Source organism: Rhinolophus sinicus, linkage group LG07, assembly GCF_036562045.2.
Source record: "Rhinolophus sinicus isolate RSC01 linkage group LG07, ASM3656204v1, whole genome shotgun sequence".
Taxonomy (NCBI): Eukaryota; Metazoa; Chordata; class Mammalia; order Chiroptera; family Rhinolophidae; genus Rhinolophus; species Rhinolophus sinicus.
In genome coordinates this window covers 104,884,906-104,912,462 of record NC_133757.1, presented here as the reverse complement: position 1 = coordinate 104,912,462, position 27,557 = coordinate 104,884,906, and the positions used below count along the sequence as shown (strand labels likewise).

Here is a 27,557-nt window from a genome sequence, read left to right as displayed (position 1 = left end):
GTACTTTAGTAATTTAACTTCTTAAAATATCATTTCAAAAAGAACTTAAAGCATCTATAGGGTTTATAAAAAAAGTTTTATTTTTTCTAATTGTATGGATTGTTGTCTCATAAACATGACATATTGTTTAGAAAAGGTAATAGGGCAAAAAACAAAACAAAACAAAAAAAAACCCCACCAGGTATCAACAAATAACCAACCCCAAGAGGACTAAAAGGAAAATAAAATTGGGGGACCAGACAAGACAGTATCAAGGCAAGGTCAAAGAGCTGCTCAAATAATAGTAATAATAATAACAATAATAATAATAATTCAGGCTATTGGTTATGCAATTATTAATAACCAATTTGATAATTTCACTCCACACTAATATACAGTGACTCTTCTGGTTATTGTAAGATTGAACAAATATAGTCTGTGAATGAAGGTACTCTGTCTGTTGTAGATAGTAAAAGAAAACCCCAGCATTCATCCTGAGTGTCTTCTGAGTGTGAAAAAGTACCATGTGTAAATTATTCAGTAGAAATTTTCAATGTTTTCCCCACAATGGGAATTTCAGCAGTGTCTTCCCAGTGTGAAACCATGTCTTATCACTCCACTATATTCAGAATTTGTACTAATTAAGACAGAAGTTGAAACTAAAGTCTGCATTTGATGTTTACTCAACATAAGGGCCTTCTTCCAGAGCTGGTGCAAACTGACGGTTTCAACAACCAAAATAAAAGAATAGACAAAAGTTTTGGTTTTTTTTAAGCACCCATTTGCATTGCTAGAGCTACAAGGGTGATCAGCAGAAGCCTCAGTCACCCCATGGATATGTTGTGTGCTTGTATTTGGATGACAGTGACCTTCTGATCATTGAGTTAAGATAGATATTTTTACATATTTATTAAAACAAATTTCCTGAGGAGTTCAACTAGGCAATGTTGTTAATACACTTAAAATGTACAAAAATGGCATAAAACATATATCTTTAAAATATTCTAAAGTCAGATTTTACTCTGACTGGCAATCCAATTAGGACAAATTAATGAAATTTTTACTAATGATCATTTGAAATACAAAACTAAGTTTTGACTTAAAAAAGTCTTGAAATTATCATAAATCTATGATGTCTATTGACTGGATGATAATTAAAAAACATACACAGAGCTAGAATCGACCCTTGACTGTTTTGATCCATACTAACTTTATATATCTTTTTAAAAAGTGCCTTGTACTCTGTTCAATGATAGAGGTTAGTATATTTCTCAGATATAAACTCCATGTTAGGTTACTGAAGTTTGCTTCTTCTGGAATTTGAAGTTATTTTAAATATTGAATGAGAGTATTTTTATCATATAAAATATTGCTTTATCAAAGTGAGATTCCAAGACCTCTTATACCTCTCAGAACTTCTAAAGTCCATTGTTTGATAAGGTTGGGTGAAGTTTACAGGCTTAAGTGTTTAGCAAAAATCCTAGCTATCTAGAGAGAGGGGAAAAAAAGCTGAGACTTCTGAGAATCAAATGTTGATGGAAAACAAACTTAAAGTAACCAAATAGGAAGAAATGATTCAGAAAGTGGCAGTTGTGGCATACATATGTGAGAGTCACTGTGGACCACAACATGCATATGAACAGGCAAAACAGCAGTGGAAACAAAAATTCCGTATTAGGACATCCCAATGAGACTATGATGGATAAATCTGTTGAAGTTTGATACCATAAAGTCTGTATTTTGCTAAAGCTTTGCGCAGTGCCAGGATAGCGTAATAGCAGTGGTTCAACACAACCAGACAGTTCTGTCTTTCACTGTGTGGAAAGACCTCCCTGATTTGGAACTCTGCCTTTAAAATTACAGGCATAGTTCAGAAAGCGAGTACTGGTAAAGGGATTCTGAAAGGAAGGAGGGGCAGCTTTTGCTATGCATTAAGGCAGCCTTTCCAACACAACACCTAAAATCGACCAGCAAATGTCTGGTGAACCTCATCTCCCCTCAGTTTATACATGAAGGAGTAAAATAAATAAAGTTTTCATTCTCTGTTTCTATACTGGAGTAAAATATCAGGTGTAGAAGACCTGAGGACTCCCCATATCCTAGATTGCTTTAAAGGTCAGAATCAGAACATTAAGGATTAAATGGAGACCGAGCGTACATGAGTGGAAGTGATAAACAGGCACTTCTGCATTTTGCGCCACTGCTTCTAGCGCGAGGACGCCAAAAAATATCATGTAGAAATCAAGCATAATGTCATCTCTGATGGGCCGATAGTGACCCAAAGAGCTGTGCTGAGGAGAGCATGAGGCCTGTCCCAGCTTGGCAGGAAAGAATACTGAGTTCTTTAAGTGACATCTGCCACAGGCACAGATATTTCCCATTCCTATGGTTTGTTTCAAATGACCTTAAAGGTCTCAGAGACATACAAGGGTGACAGATAACCCCCCACTTGTGCCCTACCCACATACCACATGCAAGGGAGCTGTGGTGAGAACAAGAAGGAGCTTTGGGGAATGTGAAAAAGTAGGTGATTTTAGATGAGAAGGAAAATGTTTGCTCTTTCTCTGAAGATTCCTATTCCTCTGAGAAGTGCCCACGGGGGACTGGATCTGGCCAATCCGAGTCCACGAGGCACCACACAACATCTCCTCAGGACTGTGGACTCTCACTGTGTCTTCTTGGCACCCTGGTAGAAACGAGCTTATCCACCTCCTGGAATGGTGCATATAGTCAAACACTTGCTTTGTTTGCTGTCTTTTCCATGACATACTGGCCTTGAGAAAATTTCCTGCTGAAGGCAGCTGACCTATCAAAGCACTTGACTAATCAGAGGAAATTGTCCACAGCTAATTAGGTAACAAGGTGACCTAGAAGCAAACCATAGATAAAACGGCTTCCTGATGTAAACCCCGAGGAACGAAGCGGAAAGGGAATAAGGATGTAGAGAGCATGGCTGGAGTGAGAGTGGTCAGCTGGAGGTTGGCTGAGAGGAAGGAACACTCACTGACGAAAGGTGAATGTGTCCTACGGCTCCTCCACCCTCAGCGATGCACGGCAGCCAGGCTTTTTCCTCCTGCTTCTCAATCGCACATTCTTCCAAGCACAGGGGATGCCATCGGTAGGAACAGTGGGTGTTGGAAGCAGCCGCCAAAGGTTCTTGTGTCTATGTTGATTTGAAATTAATTAAATTTGTATCCTCTTCATCCTCTGTTGGCACGCCCAGCGGTCTCCCTCCTGGGCTGCTTCTCTTGGAAAACATTAGCACCATTCATTTTTAGGATTCATTGTCACTGTAAAAAACAGAACAATAGTGTATTTCCAAGAAGCTACCAAGAGCTGGTCACTCCACTACGGAGGTGACTCAAGAGAGCGTAACAGTCAGGAAGCCAAGAGTGTGTAGTTCACAATTGCTGAGACAAAAGGTCAGTTTGGGTTTTATATTTGATCCCTAAGAAGAAAATCCATGAAAGCCAAGAAATAACCCCTAACTCTTGCTCTAATATCCTTCCTCACTGCCAGTGTGGAAAGAACCAGATGGAGTCGGGGGTTCTCCCCTTTAATTAAATCTAATCCCACTCTACAAAGAGATGCCAAACTGCTTTTTTTTTTTTTTTTTTCCTTTTTAAAAAAATTTGCTTGTGTTGTTTTCCCTCAAGGGTCTACAGTCCTGGCATGTTTTCAAAATCCCATCTTGTTCATATCCATGGGTTCTGGAGGTGCCTTCTCAGTGTCATTTAGAATCCAACCATCAGGCATCTTGGGGTGTGAGTAGACAGAAATTATGGACATTGCATTTGGACGTGACCGTGCTGACTGGCTAATTTGTGCTTTTGTTTCTAACTTGGCTAGCTTCGCCACGTATCTGGCTCTACGGCTTTTTCCCCGTAAGACCATGCTGCCACCCAAGTCTCCTAGAAAGCAGGCCACTCTGCCTCTCTTCCGAATCTCTTTTTAGTTTGGTGTCCCGCCACCCAAATCCTAGCACATCGCTTCTTGAAGTGATCTCTGTCTCCAAGGAAGTGCCTGAATGATAATTATCAACATGACCTGAGATCTCCTTAGCTCATAGGCCTGTACAGTCTAGAATAGACCCTGCTCTTTGGACTCCTACCCCAGTGCTCTCCTGCTCAGTGAAACACCATGAAGCAGCTTGATAGACATAGATAGAGAGATCCATGGCGAAGGTGGGGAAACATTTTGTGCACGTTTGTGTTTGTGTTTGTGTTGTGAAGATGGGGAAGAAGCTGTGATAAGGAAGGACCATCAGTGGGAAAGGATGGGGAAGGCAGACATGGTCAAAAAGACAACTTCTGTAGCAAAACTGATTTGCAAGGGAAACCTAACTGAAAATAAAGACTTTTTTTTTATCTAAAGAGTAGATGTAACAACTCACTTAACTCAAATGACCCTAAACAATTCAAACTGGGCAAGGAGGTGTCATTTCTTGGACATTGGGTGGTAGCGAGACAATATTTCTAAGATCCAGGGTTGATCTCTACAGAACATAATAAGTCTCTGAATTGCATGTTTTCCTTTTGTGGTCTTACCTTGATATTTCCGCTACTCTAAGCAGAGTCTAATAATACAAAGCTGAATAGCAATGGGTACAAGCTCTCTTTTGTCCACAATACTGATCTATGTCCAACAGTTATAATAGAAGTGATTTTTTCAATTATTATAAAACCAATCCATATTCATTGTTGAAAAAATGGAAAATACAAATGAGCAAAATAAAAATACTAACAATTTCACTATAGTTAACATTTTGGTATTTATTTTCACAAACTTTTTCTGTGATAATGATATGTATTCTTTTTGGTACAAAAATGGGATCCTACTATGCATAATGTGTGGTAATCTGCTGTTCTCACTCTATAGATATCTTTCCTTGCTAACAAATATACAATATCTTTTTAGTGACTACAAAGCATACCATTGTCTCACTAGACAAAAACAAAAACAAACAAAAACAAAAACCAAAAAACCCACTTTTAGCCATATCCTTATTATTAAACATTTAGGCTATTTCCAAATTTTAGTTTTTCTTTATTATAACATTGCTGCACACTTCCAATTATTAACCTTTGCATAAATATCTAGAAGAGGAATTGCTCAGTTAAAATGTATACAGTTTTAACACTTGACTAGCCCATTGTCAAATTACCACCTTCCCTAGAAATTCTGTACAATTTATCTTCTCCCAACTCCTTCTTTTAGGAAAATATCCCACATCCTCGCCAATACTGGGTATAATTATTTTCACTCTTTTGTAAATCAAATAGGTAAAAATAGTATTTACCTTTACCTTTTTCTTGATTTTTTTTTTATTACTAGGAATAATAAACATTTTCCTCAAAGCTCTATTGGTGATTTTAATTTTTTCTTTTGCTGAATTGCTTATTGATATTCTTTGCTCATATTTAAAATGGAACGATTATCTTTTTTATTGGTTTGTGTATTAATAATTTTTTGTTCATCATATATATTGCAAACACTTTTCTCCAGTATGTAATTTTCCTTCTAACTTTATTTATTGTGGTTTTTGAAGTACAGAAAATTCACGTTTTTACTGTAATTAAGTCTATTGTTTTCTGATATGGTTTCTGTGTGTCATGCTTTCAAATTAGTCCCCACCTTAAAGCTATAATAATATTGACCTATATTTTTATGGATGTTTAATGTTTAAGTTTATCTGGGATCTATTTTAATCTAAAGTATGAGGTAGAGTTCTGAATTTCTCCCCCAAATGTTAGTCAGTTGTCCCAAGACTACTTATTTAATAATGCACTTGCTATGAAATGCTACTTTATACTTGAGGCTGTTTTTGAATATCCAATTCTTTTCCATTAATAATTCTTGTTTGGTTCTGGGTGTACAGAGTTTTAATTATTAGAGCATGTTCCCTGCAAATCTTGGCTCCTGTTCCCTATCTTTTTCCTTCTTTTAGAATTGTCCTGGCTATTTAGGCACAGTGATTCTTCCAGATGAAATGTTCACTGGGATCTTTAAGAGATTGGGTTGAATTTAAAATGATAATTTTTACATTGTTCAGTCTTTCATTCAGGAACACAATATGTCTCTCTCCATTTGTTTACATCTTTTTATGTCTCTCTATTTAAATGTGAACAATTTCTTTTCATATTACCCCATGCATTTTTTGGTTAACTTTATGCCTGGGTATTTCACATCTTGTGCTGCTTTTATGATAGCAGTAATGCTAGTATGTGTTAACAGTGGCATTTTTAGCACAGTAGATAAGAGCACAGGGTCAGATGGCCAGAGCTGGAATCAGGGCTCAGCCACTTCCTTGCTGTGTGACCTTGGGCAAGTTAACCTTTCTTAGCGTCAGTTTTCTGTTCTCATCTCATCTGCAAAACATTCATAATAAAACCTTGTGCCTTATAGAGCTGTAAACAATAAGTGAGAAAATGTGGGTAAAGCACTGTGCTATAGGCCTGACATACAGAAACATGAATGCATGTTCTTATTTTGAAGATTCCACACTAGCAACTATTTGTTAGTTAAACAGGGGCTGGAACACTGCTTCAAATACCCAAAGCCTTTAAGAAACCATCTTCCAAAACAAACTTTCAGTTTCTGAAGAGAATGTACTTAAATGTGGTTTGTTTAGAACATTCTAGAAGCATTTTGAAGGCTTAACGTATGTAACATTGTCCACCTACCAGAACTCATTTACTTAAAGCACCAAAGAGCACAGGAGCTCACGTATGGCGTGTACTGCTACAGCTCTGTAGACAATGAGCAACCTGACAGGCCGTGCCACATAAGAGACAGTCCCAACGTGGGTACAAGTTGCTATAGCTGTGAGACATCAAGTCATTTGTAGAGTTATAACTCTGACATGCAAATTTTCACCAGTGGTTCACTGGCCATCAGGCCTGTAAGTAAGTCAGCAACCTGGCCTACCACCTAAGCCTGGAGGCAGTCTCTCTCTCTTGCTCATTCCTTTATTTAGTTAGAAGTGTTTCCTGCTGTCTTTGTGGCTATTTATCATTTCCCTGAAATAATCAAATAAGCCCAGACATTTTAACTCTGGCAAATTCTACAGTTCCCTGTGAAAAATATCTTGGCAAACCGCCACAGAACTGCAACAGATAAAATAAGTGATCTTGCCTCAAACTTCTATTGCTTGCCTTGATGTTAATTCATACAGTCTTAGTAATTTGTCTGTGAGAGCAGCATTAGTGAGTAATGTTTCTCGGAGTCTTATATAGCTATTTTAAGAATGTGGGGCAGCTTTCCCAAAAGCCTGTATAGTAACAGGCCTACAAACTGGAAAAACAAATGGAATTGATTCAAAAGCATAATTCTATTATTTTTAAGAAAGCCTTTCATTGGAACGCTACCAGTTAAACGAGGACGGATGCAACTCTAACACCTTGTTTCATAACTGCCCCTTTGTTGCCGTCAGGATCAGATAAAACCTCTTTGTTCTTATGACCAGTTTATCTTGTAACAATCCCTCTTCATGACCACAGCTAATGTTCCCTCTCTCTAAAGATGGCAATAAATCTACCCTCAACCTTTCTTGTGTTACGATGCTCTCTAACTTGGATTTTGGGGAGTGCAGAGTTCAGTTTAGCACAAAGTCACGTAACAATTAGATCATGCTCCCTTTCTCTGCATCCATATAACGTCCCTTCTCCTTCTTGAAAGAGGCCTGGCTCGAGTGAGATTATAGAAGTCACACATCTGGCTAACATCAGAGTCAGGCCTAGAATTAGTCCAAGACACGTAGATCATGCCCATCGTGTAGACATAATCCGGGCCACTATTCAAGAAATGCTGTTTATTAAATTTAGTACATCTTCCTACCCGTCCCCCACCACACACACGCACACACACACACACACACACACACACACACACACACACACACACCTGCATTTTAACAATGTTCCTGGAGGTTATCATCCTGCAGGATTATGAACTGGCACTTTGTATCCCTTATGATACTTAACTCAGATTTGAGGGAAACCAGTTGGCACTTAATACACTTAATATTTGATACTTTTCAACTTATAAATGACTTTTGAGGGACTAGAGAGGAAAAGAGGAAAGAAACTTATAAATTAAAATACCCAGTTCACACAAAACTACTGTCTTCCTGCAATTAATGGGTCAGTCTTGTCAATGATTGCGCTTTCTTGCTGCCAAGTGTTCTTTTTTTCAAAATTTCTAATTTGTCTGTTAATTTAGAGAATATCTCTTTTATTTTAACTAATTAGTACAAGAAAATTTTTAAATGCAGTTTTAAAAGAAACTCTTCTCTAGATTGACCTTTATCATAAACTTGTTGTGTGAACTTGGACATATCACAACCTTTCTGAGTTCCAGGGTCACTCCGATGGATTATTTCATTTTTAACTGGTTGTCTTGGCATGATGTAGACAGTGCCAGGCACATAGTAGGTGCTCAATAAATGCATTCTGAAAAACTACATCAACAATTGTACTTTCTCCAAAATAAGACAAAGAGAAGGGAAGAAATAGGAAGAAATTCACAAAATGCTCTATGAAACAAACCTGGATTTTCCTGAAAAAATATTGAGGTGATTCATTTTTATCCTGTCACTGAGCTCAGAGATAAGTCAATAGAATAAACAATAGAATTATTATAAAACCAGAACGGGTATACTGTTATTCTCTCTGCCTTAATTTCCTAGGTAATAGTGCCTAGGCATTGGACATATAGAAAATGCTATATAAATGTCTTGTTAATGTGATTATTGCACTTTCAAAATTATAAATCCACATGGATGGAGCCTGATCTAATTTTTTCCCCTAATCTTTCCCAATGCTGCTATTCAACATAAAATCGTCATTGTGGCCAACAGGCATAAAGGGAAAGAAGATGGTACTCAGCTAATATTTGCAATTACTTTTCTGTGGTTGTTCACCCAAGCTTCCAGAGACAGAAACACCATGCTTTCAGAAAATTGTCCAACTATAAAGACCTCAGGAAGAAGGAAGACCCTGGCTAGCCTCTAAGTGCCATGATAAAAAGGACTCTATCTTTCTTGTTTTTACCACAATCTAGTGGCATTTGGGAAGGTGTTGCAAGGGATAGACAATAAGGGAGTGCGTTCTTTACAGAGAATTTACACAAAAATAAAACCAACTCAGTGGGTGGTTTTTTTGCTATCACCATACACTGGCAATACTTAGCAATGTCAGTGATGACATTCTCTTCAGCTCTAGGGCAGACCTCTCCCACTGCCCTGCCCCACCGCTTGGACACTTACTATTCCACTGACACTGTTCCCAGTACCTCGTACAATGCCTGGCACGTACCAGGTATGAATTACAGGGGCAAATGCTGATGTGAGAAATAAGTATAGAAACCCCCTTTCCCCACAATTCCTTTGTCTTTCCCCATTGTTTTCCTAAAGACAGGAAAACCATAACATAAACTTCCCATAGTACTTTGTACATCTCTGGCCCTTATGTAAATCTGATGCAAAATTTTAGATTCCATAGCTCAAGAAAAATGTCCCTCCAATGAGGACAGGGCAAAGTAACAAACAGCAGCTGGCCAATGGGACATGTGGGGACATGTGGAGATTACGGACCCTGACAAGAGAAAGTCGACGTTTTTGCCCACAATGTGGTACGTTAAGTGCAGGATGAGCACCAGATCCACTCCTTTTTCCCAGAAGCACAGCAGACTTTCTGTATAACAGAGCTTCTATGTCAGGGTAACTTTTTAGCATTAAGAAGGGCTGCAGCCTGTAAACGGATTCCAGAAGTTTTAATTTAGAAGGAGGATGGGGAAATGTGTTCGCCAGTAAATTTAATCCTCAGTGACTGTTACATACTTTCTGAAGCATTAGTGTCAACTGCATACTGCTTACATGGCAGAGGAAGGCTAACCCGCATGGGTAAAAGCCAATGGGGAACTTTGGGGGTAAGGCTGTATCAACGTAGATTCCTTGATTGCAACAAATGTACCGCTCTGGTGGAGGATGTCACTAGTGGGGTAGGCCGTGCAAGTGTGGGGGCCACATCTCTGTACTTTCCACTTCATTTTGCTCTGAACCTAAAACTGCTCTAAAATATAGTCTTTAAAAAAACAAAAAAGCCCACTAGAGAAGTGGGGAGAACTGTTGCCAGAGCAGAAAAGAATGAGTTTCATTTGCGTGGTGCTTTACACTGACAAAGTGTTTTTTCTCTCTCTGATGAACCTGTGAAACTAGAAGAACAAGTGTCACTATTTCCATTTTTCATGATGAGGACTTGAAACTCAGAGAGTTCAAGTGACTGGTCTTAGCGTAAGGAACAAAGGACAATTCAAGGCAAGTCTTAAAACTAGTCTTCTGACTCCGAGTCCAAGGACGAATGCACTTTCCACTTGTATCTCTAACGATGCACAAACTTTTGGAGAAAAAAACAAGTCTTATTGCTGTCTTGGATTAGATACTCAAAATTCAGAGAGACCTGAGATTATGGACTTTCATGAGAGAAGGTTGAACTCTGCACACAATGTGTAGGACGGTGACTAGATCGAGAAAAGTAATAGTTTCACCAATACTCAGTGCAATTCAAACAGCAGGAGAAAGAAATATAAATGAAATCATGACAGAAAAGAAAACGTATCCAAACTATAAAAGAATCCAAACTATACATATATCCTTTTAAAAACTCCGGACTGCTAAGAGGTCTGCTCTGAAATCACCAACAGTAATGGCCCTATGCTGGTAACGGAGAGGAATCGAACGTCTCCACGTCATTCCTAGAAGATCAAACAAATTCCTGATTTCTCAGGATTGGCGAGGGCCATAAAGAAGTCACCAGGGAAACCATGGGCAAAATTAATGCCACACACAACAATATAGATATGTCTGGGCCTAGGACATAGCCGTATTACACCAAAAGGCAGTGAGTTTATGTACATCAATATTAGCTTTTTAAATAATAATAATAATAATACCCAATACTTATTGAGAGTTTTTTTCTGCCAGGTACTTTGTATTTTTCTGAACTTTTATGAATAAACATTAAATTTGCTTTGCAATAGCGTAATACCCTTTAAAGGAACCAGAAAGTGCCCCATGGCACCCGTCCTGGGACTTGCCCCTCTTGGATCTATAACGCTGGTGCTGGTTTCATAAGAAAGGAATGAGGTGAAGGTCTGACAGTTGTCCTGTGAATTAAAGCCGGACAGTTCAAGACCAACGGAGGAATGTGGACATTCTCTTTAAAAGACAATAACTTAGCATAAAGCAGCTCTCCAAATAGGTTAAGCCTTTTTGCCTTATAGGCAGAAATGAGCTAGAACTTATTTTGAAGACAAACCTCTCAATATTTAAAAAATATGATTTCTAAGAAGCTTTCACCATTATATAATTCTCTAATGTTAAGCTTCTTCTATGTTGCCAATAATGTCAAAGAACAAGAGGCAGATATTTAAAAACCACTGACATTTCACCTCATTTGCCAGTGTCCATCAGAGATACAGTGAGAAGATATTTATAGGGTTTTGATGGTGACCTGAGACCTATACTAGACATACTTAGTGGCTCATTTTTAGGTAAGGTAAAAACGTGGGGAAAATATTCCTTTGTAATGTCCTTTGTGATACTACCTCTAGCATTTGTTGTCTTTCCTCTGTTTGTTAATATCTGGTATTTCATTTAAATAAGATAGAATGTTTTCTGAACGAGCAATAAATGTCCACATGCAAATACCTGGAGAGGTACCAAGGACTGAAACCTGCAATAAGACGTAGACTATGGCATCAGAGCTGAGGTTTGCCTCCGTAAGATGGTGGTGGTATGATGTGGGGATACGTAGGGTGGCGACTTTTTAGGTGAGGTTTAGGGGAAGATGCAGAGCAAGGATCCAGAAGACGAACACCTGACTGCCCCAATCACTGTCTAATAACCAGTCAGTCTTTCGCTGAGATGCTCTGGCTTTAGGGATGCCCAGTGACAAGTGACTGCACTTGGGAAGCGTTTAAGATGGTTAGCACAGGACCCCTGGTTAACATGGACGGAGAGAAGGCGGGTGGTGTTTATCCTGCTCTGAAAGTTTATTCTATTTTTCGAACAGAAGTGTAATATCTGAGTCATGGGCTCAGTCAAGCTCTCTGCTCACTGGTTATCTCAAGGCGCCCCTGTCAACAATTCGGTGCCCCCCACATCACAGTGGTGCTCTGGGGAGCAAGACCTTGACTTGTTGAATGGTCGATCCTATTTCCTGCGAGCACTTTCCACGTCCTGACCAAACAATTCTCTGACGAAAAACACCCCAAACACGCTAATTTCTAGCCTCACAAAAGATAATATAATTTAAATGAGATTGTGGGATGTTGAGACACCCAAGCTCCGTGCACGAAAATTTTCTATCAAGCAGAGCCACCTAGTGGTAGAATGAAATATGTTTTTGTTTTTTGATTTTTTTTTTTTTTTTACTTCTCTTATAACAATCCCATCCAAATAGGGTTCTCTGTCTTTTCTTTTCTTTTTCAGATGTTCATTTTACTTACTCTTGTTTACAGCTACCCCTTTGAGACGGTTGAGACTCTTACCTCCATCCATTTTCCTTACCAAATATCTACTCATTCAGGATAAACAAACCTACGGTTTGTTATAATCAGAAAGTTTTATAACTAAAACAGAAGCCAACTTAACAGTGTCTCTTTAAAAGGGCAAGAAAATGTCAACACTAATTTATTTCTAAAAATAAATAGTCACTACGCTATTTACTTTGTAGCTCTCCACTTTCCATAACTCACACTTGCTTTTCTCCACGCTACACACGGATACACCCATGTAAATTGTCATATAAAACTTACAGACACAGGGAAGATGAGCAAGAGTGCTCTACTGTGGTCTCCAAGTCCCTCCCCTCATATACATATAATCTACAGTAGAAATTAGAAGTACCTTGGGTTGTGGTTTGATTCTTTTTCTTCTTTTAAAGTAGGTAAACATTCACTGTCGGCTAGGACAGAATAAAAGCAAACTCATTGTTAGTCACGGAAATCCTATTTTCTATCCACAAAACTCATACAGTTGAGCATCACATTTCCCTGGTCTGTACAGTTATTTGTGCAGACGTGGCCTCACCAGGGCGTTCCAGAGGTTAAAAGATTAATGGTGGCCAGGCTCTTAAATGGAAAAGGCACTAATAGCACCCATCCAAGGCTTCAATGTGCTTCTGGCCCTGTTGGAAAGGGCACAATTCATCACTGCTTGGTTCTTCAGTCCCCAAAGAACCCCAATGAGGCTCCAAAAGCTAGCATCTGCATGTTTCAGGCTAGACACTGGAATAAAATGGCTTCACCAGAGGTCCTGATGATTGCAGAGTGTGACTTCCGTCAGGGTGCATGATCAAAAAGAAGCAGGTAGAGGGAGGGAGCCACTAACCTTCTTAAGGTCATCAGAATGCTCTCCTATTACACCACTACTATTTTTAAGGGGGAAAAATAACTATTGGGTCTGTCACCTGTGTATCAAAATAACTCTCTGCTTTCCTTGTCAAACAGAAATGCCTTTTTCCAGCTTTATGGTTTGAGGGAGTGTAATAGGATCATGATTTTGTATTAAAATGGCCTTAGGAATGAAAGGAAATACACCAAAATATTGGGAGGTTGTCTTTGGGTGGTGGAATTGCTTTTCTTTCTACTTTATTTTGAAATTTCCAAATTCTACTGTGTATGTATATTACTTTTACAAACTAAAAACAACAAAATGAACCTACTTTACAGATTGTCTTAATGACCCACTCCTACCCTCAAATGCTTCCCAGAGCCATTCTTCCCTCAATATTGGACTATGAAAAACTGTTCGAAATGGTACAGGTTAGATGCATGGCTCTAATCTTTTCGAAAACTCATCTTATAAGCCTCTGGTACAATAATTCTAATAACAAATTTTTGGATTTGAGAACTCCATCGTAGATTGTTGCATCTGACAGACGCCAGGGTATTTTTTTTAAAGATAAATGTTAAAAATACAAAGGATGTGATAATATAAATAGTGAATTTTATTAGCTTAATCTGAGCATTAAAATAATGTATTGATTTTTAAAGGAATTTTAAAAAGAAAAAACAGTTATCCTAATTTTTTTAAGTCCAAATATTGATTTAATGAAAAGTTAAGAACATATACTACAATTACTGCCAGTTATCAATTGAAAATTAAGTTCCATGGGGATATTTATATTACTATCTATATTAGTGCTGTCCAACAGATATTTCTACAGCAATGGAAATGTTCTAGATTTGTGCTATATAATATAGTTCCTATTAGCCACAGTGGCTGCTGAGCACTCAAAATACAGCTAGACTGACTGAGGAACAAAATTTTCAACTTTTTATTTCTTTACATTTTAATTTAAATAGCCACATATGGCTAGTATCTATTGTACTAGAGAGCACCGATCTCTGTGAACTATATTTGGTAAAGTTTTATAAACATATAAAGATTTAAATCATAGATCTCTAAATATAAGGTAATGCCAGATGCTTTTTGCAGATAATTTGGACTCAGAGATTTCCTTACTTGAAAAAAAAGACCATTTTCTTCTTGACAAAGACCATTGGAAAAACTTGCACAAAAATAAAAACAAATGGCAACAATGCAATAATCAAACTGAGTATTTAAGGATGCTCAGACCCAACTGTATTATTCCGCATGTACCAGCTCTAATGTGGATTGGGCTCACACTGTCACACTCTAAGAATTATGGGATATTTATAAAGCTCGTGCATCCGTCTCTTACTAGAGAGGACAGAAAATACAAGGTTACCACATACCATTTCTATTCATGCTGTTCATCCATTTATCAAGCTCTTCCATTTCTATTTCCATGACAGAGGGTGTGTCTTCCTCAAAAATAGGGCTAGAAAGAGAGCAAAAATCTTGTTGAAAGAAAAAGAAGTGGTGCGCTGCACGTCATGTGGCGAGAGCCTGGAATGTTAACTGAGAGGATGAGGCACGTGATTCCGTGTCTTCCATACCAGGGCCGACGGAGTGTGTGCCCTATTCAAGTGAACCAAACTCTAGGAAGAAGAAAGGCTACAACTAAAACAAACCTTCGTCATCAATCACTGATGCAAACATGGAGGGCAAGGGCACCCAGCCCAGCACGGGGCCTGAAAGGAAACCCAGGAGGTTCAGCCCCCTTGAAGGTTCAAAGTCAAGGCTGCAAGCCTTCCACCCGTGAGGTTCCCCCAGGGAGTTGCCACATTTAGCATTGTCGCCTTGCTTAATTTCACTTCCCTTTCTTTGGGGTTTTTGATCATTGCCCCAGGCCAAGAGTCCACAGCTAACAGCCTACTTGCATGACCTCTGCACTCAATTCCCAGGCTTTTCTGTCTTGGAGAAATGGAGCCATTGCTTCTGAATGAAATCCACTGCCATTCACTTGCCAGGGCTTAGCACAGTTAGGGGAAAGAAGCCCCTGGTTAAAACGGCAGGCCAGGTGAGTAGGTGTTACACCCTGTAGAGGAAGTGAGCTAAGTAAGGAGGAAGGCTGCTGCAGGGGAGTGGGGAACAGGAGGAGGTGTGCATTGCCCTAGAACATTCTTCTGGGGTGAATCTTCTATTTCTCTCCCTCCCGTCCTTTCTGCCCCCTCACCCCAAACTCCCTTTCTTTCTCCTCCATTCCTCTTCTACCAGGGCTCCCCTCTCTTACTAGCAGCGAAAGAGTCTTCTCTGGTGATAAAATTTTTAACCCAAATAAATGTACTGATGTCCTTGAAAGACACCCAGGGACAGAATATTTAACTACTATGCATTTGAAATTGGTAGCAGTCAGAAAAAGATTCTTTTCTAAACAGAGGACCCTGTCCTCATCCCACACATCCCTGGAATGAGGTTTGGGGACTGGGTTCTCCTTCTGCAGGCCTCTAGGGGCTGTGTCCTGGGGCCAAGGAAGCAAGAAGTCCCCCACAAGGGATATCAGAACAAAAACGTTTAAAAAGGCAGATGGCCCTCTAATCTGCTTTTTTCCCAAAGGTCCTGTTCCACACTGAGCTGGATTGGAGTGTGCAGAGAAGACTTACACTTTCAAGTTGTCGCTTCCCAGTTCATCTGAAAGAGAATGAACATAAAGGTCATGTTAGCTTTGTTTGTCCGTAACAATTTTTCACTTCGACAACAGCTGAAATCTGTTCTACAAAGAGAACAAAATGGCTTTAAGTAAATGGCTTGTTTAAAGGAGCAATAATTAACCTCTAGGTCCAGCAAGCACTGATTGCCATATTGAAATGAGGTCCCAATCCATGTATGGCTGTTTCATTTTAGACACGATGGTGCTCTGAGAGCATTCATTTCAGATGAGATGTTCATCCCTCGTTGTTTGTTTTCTCCACACAAAGAGAAGAGCAGTGGTAAGGGGAGGAGAAAAAGGGTCCTACAAGAGGACTCGCTCCTTGGCCCCTGCCCCAGAATGTCCCAGTTCAAAGCATTGCTGTTTTGTCTCCTTCTGACACACCAAGCGAAACACTGTGACTGTCCCTTTGTCCCAGAGTAGGACACGGGATACTCCATCCAGGGCTGCCCCTGGAACTCTCCTTGCACCTACTCTTTGCATGGCTGGATCCCTCACGTGCTCTCTTCTCAGCTTACACTCTTTTCTCAGGGAGCACTCCCCCACCTCCTCTATCTGAAGTGGGGACCTTCTTTCCTATTGTTCTCCAGCTCCACAACTTGCTTGCTTCCTTCAGAGCATTTACCACAATTTGTCATTAACCAATTCATCTGCTTAATTCTTCTTCCTCTGTTTCTCCCAGTAGACCATAGCTGCAAAAGGGCAAAGGATCATGTCTGTCCTGTTTGTCCTGGCACCTCTTACCTCCCATCTATCTAGTACAGTGCCTGGTAAACACACAGTAAATATTTACAGAATAAATAAATAAATCTTAATCTGGATTGTCTGGCACTGGGGTTGAAGTCATTGCCAGTATTTTGGACTCAGTGTTAGCATCATAACAGCAAAACATCCAACACGCCTACTTATTGCTCCCGTTGGTTAAGAAGAGAGTCAGGTAACAGTTTGCAAAATGGCTCTACGGCAGCTCAGACTCTAAATGAACATGTGGCAAGAATTAGAGCCCCATGCCCCAGCTCAACCTCTGTTTTGTTTGGCAGGGGGCTCAATGCACCCAGAGAACTGAGGCAATGATGGCAAGCAAGTGCGTGGCATAGGCCCGCGGCACCGTTTATGACGTGAAAACCATGAAGAAACAAACCACTTTGTAGAGGTCCACTAAACAGCTTGATGTTTCTGAACCTTGGCAATCAGAGGCCTCCTTTTCTCCGGCCTGCTGGTCCCCAGTGAGGGAACCTAACCAGCAGGCACCTGGAAATGAGCTCCTGGCAGCCGCTGGAAGCCACTGTAATTGCCTGTGGGTTGGCAAGCTTGAATGGCATTGCTAATCCAGGAAAGCTGGGCACAGATGGAAGTTTCATGCCATCATCACTGCTTACCTTCGAGAGGCTGTAAGTTATGTCTTCCTGCCCACCCCCATAGGAATCCGAAGCTTCCTGAAGATGCCTGACTCCTCAGAAACTTTGGGGAAAGGGGAGTATGTGCCATATAGACACACTTTTTCATCTAAAATTTACATGCTATTTCCTTAAGCCCCTACACAATTGAACTTCCCTTACAGGTGACCCATAAAAATCCTTGTTTTGTCACTCCCTCTTCCTCCCTCTCCCTCTTTCCTGCTTAATGACACCACCTTCCCCCACCCCCCCACCTCCACACACACACACACACTCCACATCTTCTTCTCCACTATTTTCTCTGGGAGCATGTGGCCCTGCAGCCCCACTGTTCAGGGCATGGATTTATCTTTATAATCTGAGCGCCTGCAGGCTTCACAGTCAGCAGAAGCTACCCCTGCATGCAGATGATGGAAAGTTTAAAACCCCATTACAAAAGTGGTCCAGATGCACCAAATGTGAAGCTCCTGTAATCAGTATTCAAACAGAGCAAAAAGCCTTCTGTGGCCTCATCTCCCCTGCTCCAGGACCATTACCCCTGCCCCAGCCGCCATGGCAACAGAAAAAACATCTGGGAGAGCGCGCCAGAACAGAGCATTAAACCAGGAGGGAGACCAATTACCCGTCCTCAGCAATCAGGCGCTGCCCGCTCCACTCCACCTGGCCTATATCTCTTTATTAATAGCCACCTACTCCTCTGCAACTAGGAGGCAAATGCAGCTCTCAACACAGCCCCCCACCCGCACTTGCTTCCATTTTCCCTCCCACAGTCTTTCCATTTCACATCCTCCTCCCCACTTTGTCCTCCTCTTTCCGTTCCTACATTATACCCACTTAGCCTGACAATGCCCTGCTCCCAGCTACTCCGTGCACTTTACAGTGGGACTGCTGGGGTGGAAGGATGGGGGTGGGGGCAGGAGGCCAGCAGAAGGCTGGCTTGTTTATCTTGTTTCCATGCCGAACAGTGAGCAAGCAAGAGAGTCTCTTTCTGGAGATTTACTGAGCAGAGCCAGGTGTCATGAAGCCCCAGCCTGTTTATAAAGTGATGGCTTACTGCCAGCTGTTTCCCCTGCAGCTCTTTCAGAGAGACACAGTACATCAAGACACTTAATAAACATTAAATAATAACAACTGCAAATTTAATGCCTGGAGGTATAGGAAGAATGACAATAGAACAAGTTACTACACAGCCCTTCCCTTTTCCTGGACTTGAAAAGGACAGACCCAAAGAAAAAAGGTAATTTCCAATCGGATGAAGTGTTCTTCCTAAAAATGTTGGCCAAGTCCTCCCCACTTGTCAAATTAAAAAATCTATTTCCTGATGTAGAAGAATATAGCAGCCTCTGTTCACTTGGGAAAAGAAACAACGTGTCTATTCCTAACTCTGAGGGGACATCATCCATGCCCTCCCACAAAACAGTCCTTTGGGAATTTTCCAAGCAAAATGCTGACCCAGTATGACAGTTTTATTTTTCCTGGGAGGAAAAAAAATGTGTTTAAATCAAATTTTGTTAATTTAAATGTTCTCCTTTTATTGATTTGCAATATAATATTAAATATGAATGAGTAGACTTCAGTGAAAAGTAATTGTTAACCTTTTAGCAGTTGGTTTGTCTGAAGATATATTCAAGTGTTAAACTTAACCACCTGTATCTATATTACAGGAGTGGCTAGTAAAAGAAAATACTCAAATAAAGCTCTCTTTACCAAAAACTTGTGTGATAAGCAATTGCTTTGAAATTCCTAGTGTTCTATGTTGTGGTTTCTTAAAGTTAGATATATTTAAATTAACAGAATATGCCAATATATATTAAGGACAACATGCAAATTTGTTTTTAATCCACGAGAATAGGTGCTCTTTAAAAAAGGTTCTAATACTGTTTCATTAACTCATTCATTCAACAGACATTTATAAGCAACTAACCTGTGTGTTGGGTTAGGCAACATGTTAGGTAAAAGAGATAATAATAAACTACTACCGTACAATACACGAGGTACTGTTTTTTCTAAGTAGTTTTCATACATGAAGCCATTTAATTCTCACAACTCTATGAGTCGGTTTTGAATTTGCCCATTTTACAGATGAAGAAACTGACAGAGAGGTCACAGAACTAGGAAATGCAAAAGCCACCTAGGCAATATGGTTCCAGAGTCTGTACTCTCAACCTCCATGCCAACACGGTTAAACAAGATAAACAAGACAAGTTCTTGGTTCTCTTGGACCTTAAAGAGAATATAACCTAGCAAGAAAGAGAGACCACAAAAAGGCAATTCACCAATGTCTGCCAATGTAAATACCGTGCACAGTCAATGAGAGCACAGAAGACGTGATGATTAATTCTGCCTGAGGAGTGATTACTCGGGGCTTCATAACAACTTTCAAACCGAGCACGGAAGAGTGGGGTTGCAGTTTACCAAGCAGACAAGAAGGAACTCCTGATAGAAGAGAGAGCGTCCACCAGGCATGGAGGCGTCATGAATGTGCAAGGCATGTACTGGGAACAGCAAATACTTCAAGTATGGCTACAGTGTAGGACGTATGGATGGGTCATGTCTGAGAGCGAGGCTGGTTCTCACTTGTGTATGGCTTTTGAACTTTGAAATTCCCACAATCACGTTCAATGAAAAAATCCCTTTCTGGATTTAGAGCCTGAGAGCATGACCATTTGATTGGATGCCCCCAAACTCTCCCCAACCTCATGACCCCATTAGGTAATACTACCTGTGGGGCAATGGTTTGGGCAGGAAATTCTCACTTTCCCTACTTTAAAAATCACTGGGCTCCAGGTAGCTATGTTTGCCTTTTCCTTTTCTTTAGCTTACAAAGGAGCTCCCGAGTGACCACTGTTTTTAGGTCACCCTGCAATTTCAAGCAATGGAGAAACATGTGTACTTCCTACATGCTTGGAATCTAATAGCTCAACTGCTATCATGAAAGGTAATGCACTTCAGTGCATCTTCCCCAGCTCCCATTTGCGGTACCTGAGGACATAATGGAAAATGACCATTTACAGTTCCTGCTGAGAGCTCTAAGGCTGTCCTAGTGCAAGGACGTTGAGCAAAGCCAAGGCCATGATCTCAGGGGTGCCCTGTTAAGGGGGTTAAGGAACATAAGAGTGAGTTTTGTATGCACATATGAACATTTTCCTTATTAGAGAAATTCTCATCCCTTGAGTGACTTTTGGAATGACTCAAGGCTTCAACTTAAAAATCTAATTGGAGTCCTTTTTACCAGCACAAGCCCAAAGTACCCAAGTCTGTTTGGGACCTAGCACTACCATAAAATCTAGTGCTTGATGCTCCTAGAATTGGAACTGAATACTCTCAAAGCCAATGTCAGACCTAGGGAATTTTCCACGAGATGGGTTTCGGATTGACGACAGTAATCTTTAGCCAATTTGGAATTTTCTTATAAAAGTTAGAATAGCTTTAATGGGAATAAAAACAATGCTTCAACCAGCCCTTTTCAAGATCACATTGGGATGTGGCATAGGGGAGAAAACACTATCTATGACAGAAAGATAGATGGAAGAATCCACTTCTTGTGGAACGACCCCAAGGCCTCCAGCCAACCCATCCTAAACAGTCTGCCCCACTGCTTCACCAGCCTTACCCTTTCCTCCAACAGTGAGGACATGTTACATTGTCCTATTGGCAAAGATTATACAGGGCCCTCATCTGGTTCGGGTACAGAGCTGGCAGCCTAAATTTCAATTTAGACTGAAACATTCTCTTCTTAAAAAGAAAGGAATATAGCATTTTTAAACTCTGGAAGACTTCATTGAAATATGTGATTTCTGACTTACTATTTTATGGAGTCCTTTGCTTAACTTTAAAACCTCTCAGTTCCTTCTTTTACCCCATCCCCACCTCCAGGACGGTGTTAGGATGATACTCACATGTCTGTAAAGCACTCTGAGATCCTCGGCTAAAAGGCTCTGTGTAGAAGCAAAAAAAGTATTTTGTTTTATTGATTGTTCATTAACACATGAAGCAATTGTCTGGAATTGGGAACATGCAAAATATTTACCTTGTTTAGTTTTTTTTCTTTTATAGTTTATTACAAGGAGTACCACTGATAAGAGTAGGAGGAACAATAAAATCAACGGGATCAATACCATTAATATAAACTCCAGCTGCTTATCCTCTTCCTCAAAGAGGGTAGTATTCGTATTTTCAATTAATGTTTCTGTGATCGGTGCAGCAATTGTACTTGTAATAGTATCTTCATCTATACTTCCCACTTCCTGGGGTAGATCTGCTGATTCTTCTGTTTCAGAATCATCTGTGGGAACACACACAAAATTGAGATTGCCATGGAGACAAAGCTAGTGTGTTATGCTTTCAATTATTTTGAAACCTCTTCTACATGTATCCAGTGATAAACTTTATCCACTGTATTTGGTCTTCCAGTTCACTGTGGCACAGAGTATTGATTTAACATAAATGGAGCTTCTCATAAGACTGTCAGCTGATTTTTCAACAGAAAATTTTCAGGCCAGAGGGGTTGACATAAAATATTCAAAGTAAATGAAAAGCAAGGACCTACAAACAAGGCTACTCTACCCAGGAAAGCTATCATTTAGAATTGAAGGACAGAGAACAAGCTTACCAGGCAAGAAAAAGCTAAAGGAGTTCATCACCACCAAACCACTATTGCAAAAAATGTTAAAGGGATTTCTTCAAGAAAAAGTAGGGAAAAAAAGGATTAAAAATATGAATAATAAAATGGCAATAACTACATATCTATCAACAATTATTTTAAGTGTAGATGGATTAAATACTCCAATCAAAAGATAGGGAGGCTGAATGGATAAGAAAACAAGACCCTTACATATGCTGCCTACAAGAGACTCACCTCAGATTGAAAGACACACACAGACAGAAAACAAACGGATGAAAAAAGATATTTATTGACAATGGAAACAAAAATAAAAAGCTGGGGTATCAATACTTATACCAGTCAAAGTAGGCTTTAAAATAAGGGCTATAACTAGAGACAAAAAAAGGACCCTCTAATCCCTCTCCCGGTTATTTCTCCAAAGAAACCCAAAACACTACTTTGAAGGGACATGTGCATCTATATGTTCATTGCAGTATTATTTACAATCACCAAGATAAGGAGGCAACCTGGGTGTCCGTAAATGGATGAATGGATAAAGAAGAGGTGGTATGTATATATCATGGAATATTACTTAGTCATAAAAAAGAATGAAATCTTGCCATCTGCAAAAATATGGAAGGACCTGGAGGGTGTTGTGCTGAGTGGAGTAAGTCAGACAGAGAAAGACAAATGCCATATGATTTCACTTATATATGGAATCTAAAGAACAAAATAAAGGAACAAACAAAACAGAAACAAACCCATAGATGTAGAGAATGTTTTGATGGTTGCCCGATGGGAGCGGGGTTGGGGAGATGGGTGAAAAAAGAGAAAAGATTAAGAAGTACAAATGGGTAGTTACAAAATAGTCATGAGGATATAAAGTATAGCATAGGGAATATAGTCAATAATATTGTAATAATTATGTGTGGTGTCAGATAGGTACTAGATTTATCGGGGTGATCACTTTGTAAGCTATATAAATGTCTAATCACTATGTTGTACACCTGAGACTAATATAATATTGTATGTCAACTGTAATTGAAAAATAAAAAAATATTTTAAAAAAGAAAGAAGGAAGGAAGGAAGGGAGAGAGGGAGGGAGGGAAGAAGGGAGGGAAGAAAGAAAAAAAAAATGGAGCTCAAGCTGTGAGTATACTGAACATAGAGTCAGAGCCCCAAGATGAAACTCCCACAGATGCAGGGGTTTAGCCTTGACCAGACAGTTTAGACATGTTTAAGCAAAGGCATTGAGAAACTTTGCCCTGTCCTGTGTGATATTCCAGGACATCTTCTATAGGGTACCATGACATTTTAATAACATTTCTGAATAAATCTAAGTTCACATTTGCTGAAAGGTAAGTACGTGCCACATAACACTTTTAGGTACAAAGGAATGCACTGTGCCCTAAGTTTTAACAAAAGGTTACTTATCGATGGACAAGCACTCTTTGAAATTGGGGTGACTGCCTAGATTTCAGCGTCAGGTCTCATGTTCTGTAGAGAACTGCCTCTGAGATAATCTGACAGAAATCCTCCCGGACTCTAAATAAAAATGTATTGCCGGGGGCGGCCGGTTAGCTCAGTTGGTTAGAGTGCGGTGCTCTTAACAAAGTTGCCAGTTCGATCCCCACATGGGCCACTGTGAGCTGCGCCCTCCACAACGAGATTGAGACAACTACTTGACTTGGAGCTGATGGGTCCTGGAAAAACACACTTAAAATAATTTTTAAAAAGTTGAAAAAACATGTATTGTGTATTTCATTTGTAAAGTGAAATTCTCAAGGGGAATTTAGAGACTAAGGAAACTGCACTGATATTTAAATTTATTTAGTAAAACGCATCTTTAGAGCTTTATTTATAAGCTATAATAAAGTTTATTCTGTTTGAACTTCAGATTGTATTGGGAAACCATCCTGCGGCTCATCACAGGACAGGAAAGGACTATTATTTGAAAACTCTTTCCTCACTAGTCTATTTAGTGATCCTGGTAAGGTAGGCTGAAGGGTTTCATCCTATCATGGTATACTGTTGTCTAGCGTTCAGGTGGGGCCCACTGAGAAAAGCAGCATATGCATTTAGGCTGTAGAAAACTTATCAAATGAGATTATTTATGTGAAAGTTCTTTTTAAGGTGAAAGGTGCTATGTAAACAGAGAAGTCAGCTGCTTTGAACCTGTTACTACAGGTTAGGTCACCACTCCATACAATGGCCAAACTGGCCACGGCAGAGCCAATTCAATACCTCATCTACTGTGTTTCCCCGAAAATAAGACCTAGCCAGACAATCAGCTCTAATGCATCTTTTGGAGAAAAAATTAATATAAGACTCAGTTTTATTTTGCTATAAGACCAGGTCTTAATATACTATACTATACTATACTATACTATACTATACTATACTATACTATACCGGGTCTCATATTAATTTTTGCTCCAAAAGACGCATTAGAGCTGATTGTACAGCTCGGTCTTATTTTCAGAGAAACAGGGTATATGCATGACTGTATGACAATGGAGTCGTCTGATTTGATTTATAAAAATGTTAGTTTGATCACAGTCTGATTACTTTGGTTACATGCGTATAATCATTTTAGTTTTCCCCCAGACCAGGGCATCCACTTGATAATCACATTGGAAAATGCCACCCAAAATAATCAAAATCAATTACAGCCTGCAGAGCATAACTAACTGGTATTCCTCACAGGTGTATACCAAAGGTAAGATGAAAAAAAAAATCTACCATTTATTGACCTCTGCCTTCTGGGTTAAGTGACTTTGTCCTATATTTATGTCTTTGAAATATGGTAAGTCAATTATGCATTCGCTCCTATGTTAAAAGCTTTGATATATCACGTAGCACCCTGGTTCGGGAAAAGATATTTGTCCATAAGAACCAAATCCTCATTAAAGCCACCCTGCCTGCAGAACTGCTGGCCCCATACGGCATTCTTTACTGAAAACCCAGGCCCATGAAGACTGGACATAGGAAGGGGTGAGGGGAGGCACATACACAAGTGCAGCGGGTAGTAGTGACCCTTTTCCTCGAGGTCAGTGCTTATGGACTTTCCTCAAATGCCCAGACCTCCCTTTTCTTTCTTTTGCTTACTTCTAGTGCTGTAGCTGCTGGTACCATTTCAGGCTAACCTTTATAAAACATTTGCTAAAAGCCAAGTCCTGTGCTCTCTGTCTTCTACTCAAATTAACTCATTTCGTCCTAACCATTTTTTCAGAGAGAAACTGGGACAAAGAAGTTACACAACTGGCCCATGATCCCAGAGCTATGGTGGAGGAGTGAGGGTTTGAACCTCAGAGGGCTGATGGCAGAACCTGGCTGGAACCGAATTACAAATCATGAGGCGGTGAACAGGAGAGGGAACCTCTTATTCTTACCCCTCCGCCTATAAAGAGGTGGCTTTTCGGCCCAAAGGGGAAGGGAGGGGAACAGTCCTCTGAAACCTCAGCTTGGCCCAGGCTCTTGCATCGCAGCCCAGAAGCGCTGTGAGCAACTCTGCCCAGGACGCAGGATCCTTTCAGTGCCTCTCCAAGGAGTCGAACAGCTTCCCAATAGGACACTCAGTACTCTGAGTCACCACTTGACCTGTGGCCCCAGAAGAAAAGAAAATAGGAAAGGAAATATGCCAGCAAGAATAATGAGAGCTTTTCGGCAATCAGGAATGAAAGAGAAATGGAAAGAAGTGCCCCAGATGGTCCTGGCTTGTGTACATTTATTTTTCAGCCTGAGAGACAATGCTGGTCGCAGGTGGCCCTTAGTAGCCTTCCGGAGTAAAAGGGGCGGGAAATTCTCTCCACAATATCCCCCTCACACACACCCTAACATACGTTTGCCACGTGAAACATCAATGAGATTCTCTTGTGATGATTTAAATAAATGAGAATCAAGTGCGCTGTCTGTCTCTTTCTCTCTGCTTCAGTTTTCTTTACTCTGCAAGCCTTCATTGCCAGACACGCCTATGGCAACCTTCCTCACAGCATTCCCTGCCCCAACTGAGTCCAGCAAAGCCTCAAAATAATAAACAACAGTGACTGGCATTTATCGAATGCTTAGTATGTGCCAGGTACTGGGATAAACACATACCACCTAATTTAATCTGCACAACTTGTTTACATTTTACAGATGAAGAAACTGAGTCTCGAATGTCTCACCCTGGGGTGTAACCCTATCATTTATGTTATAAGTTCCACTGAGTAGGGTTTTGAAGCCGCACTCCCTCAAGCATAGCTGCCAAAGGACAGAGTCATAGCTCTGTCACTTATTAATTGTGGGAATTTGGACAAATTATTTACCCCTTCATGGCTTAATGTTCTAATTTGTACAACAAGCAGTGCTCTCCCAGGTTCCATCTATTTCCACATCTCCACGTTGATGCGAAAGCCTTGATCTTGTTTTTCATTAGTCTTTTTGAATAGGTGTGATAGCTCGGAAAGGAAGTTTCACTACCACGCTTTCCCCCCGTTACTTGGTTACCCTCCCCAGAGGTTTCTGCTGCCTTCCAGAGAAACTCTGTGAATACACAAGTATTAACATAAGTATCATTTCCTGTTTTCTTTTATTAACACAAATGGTAGCAAAACTTAACTATTGTTCTGCCTCTTGCTTTTTTCACTTAAAATTTGACTCGAAGTCCCTGTCTGCATACAGACAGTTGTCTTTCCCTCCCATTATTTGGAAGGAATTCCTATTCTTATTGATGGAGATTTAGGCCATCTTTTGTTATTTCCAACACTGCTGCAACAAACACCCTGTACGTCCCTCAGTGTGCACACGTACAAGCATAGTCTGCAGTATATCTCGAGAGTTGGGGGCGCAGGGGCAAAGGTGCTGGGTGCAGTGGGAAGGGAGGATAGCACCGAGCTGCTATTGGTGGTCTGCCCTCACAGCGTCTCCAAGACAAGTCCTGCCCAGTCCTCACATAATGAGAAATGGTGGAGAGAAAGTCAGAGAAGGGCCGGGTATGCAGGGAGTCTATGCTGGGAAGGTTGAAAACATTGGGATTCAGCCTCAACAGTTTGTGCCAGGAACATCAAATGTCACCCAAAGAGGAGCTGGAAAACTGAGGTAGACCATAGAATCAAATCAGTAACCAGGAGTGAGTCACCAAGGCACCAAGGTGAGAGTTAGGAGGAAACCAGAGGTAGATAAAAGCAAGGTAGAAACTAAAGTGGAGGCCGAGTCACAAGAGCAGCGACGGGAGTGGAGCCGGCAGAGGGCAGCTGGGGGACTTCTCTTGAAGCATTACAGGTTCCTCTCATGGCCTGTGTGCTAACATAACTCTTAACCCAATGGACATGGGACCCCCTAACACTGTGCGGTCTCAGATACCGGGTGGGCCCGAGAAACACTTGCTACGGCCCATAACAGTCAATGGTGATTTCCTGTAAGAGCCATTTTATGCTTCTTAGGTAAACGTGACATTTACAACCTTCGGAGCCCAGCACCACCAGGGAGGAACCCAGAACTCTCTTAGGAAATGAGTTG

At 40.4% G+C, this 27,557-nt stretch overlaps 1 protein-coding gene across 7 annotated transcripts in view; it reads right to left on the bottom strand.

The window, feature by feature from the left end:
* TMEM154 (transmembrane protein 154) overlaps nt 1-27,557 on the bottom strand; it is a 57,936-nt gene that overhangs the window by 18,429 nt on the left and 11,950 nt on the right. For 6 of the 7 annotated variants that reach the window (XR_012498179.1, XR_012498183.1, XR_012498182.1 and 3 more), the window contains exons 2-6: nt 21,486-21,740; nt 21,355-21,393; nt 16,012-16,039; nt 14,761-14,846; nt 12,887-12,944 (exon numbers count right to left, since the gene is read on the bottom strand). Coding sequence is in view for 2 of the 7 variants with exons in the window: in XM_019722690.2 (XP_019578249.2) it covers nt 12,887-12,944; nt 14,761-14,846; nt 16,012-16,039; nt 21,355-21,393; nt 21,486-21,740 (466 nt within the window). In the remaining 5 variants the exon portion in view is untranslated. Of the gene's footprint in view, nt 1-57; nt 3,270-12,886; nt 12,945-14,760; nt 14,847-16,011; nt 16,040-21,354; nt 21,394-21,485; nt 21,741-27,557 lie in introns of those variants that run through there. The other variant, XM_019722697.2, reaches the window with a different exon arrangement.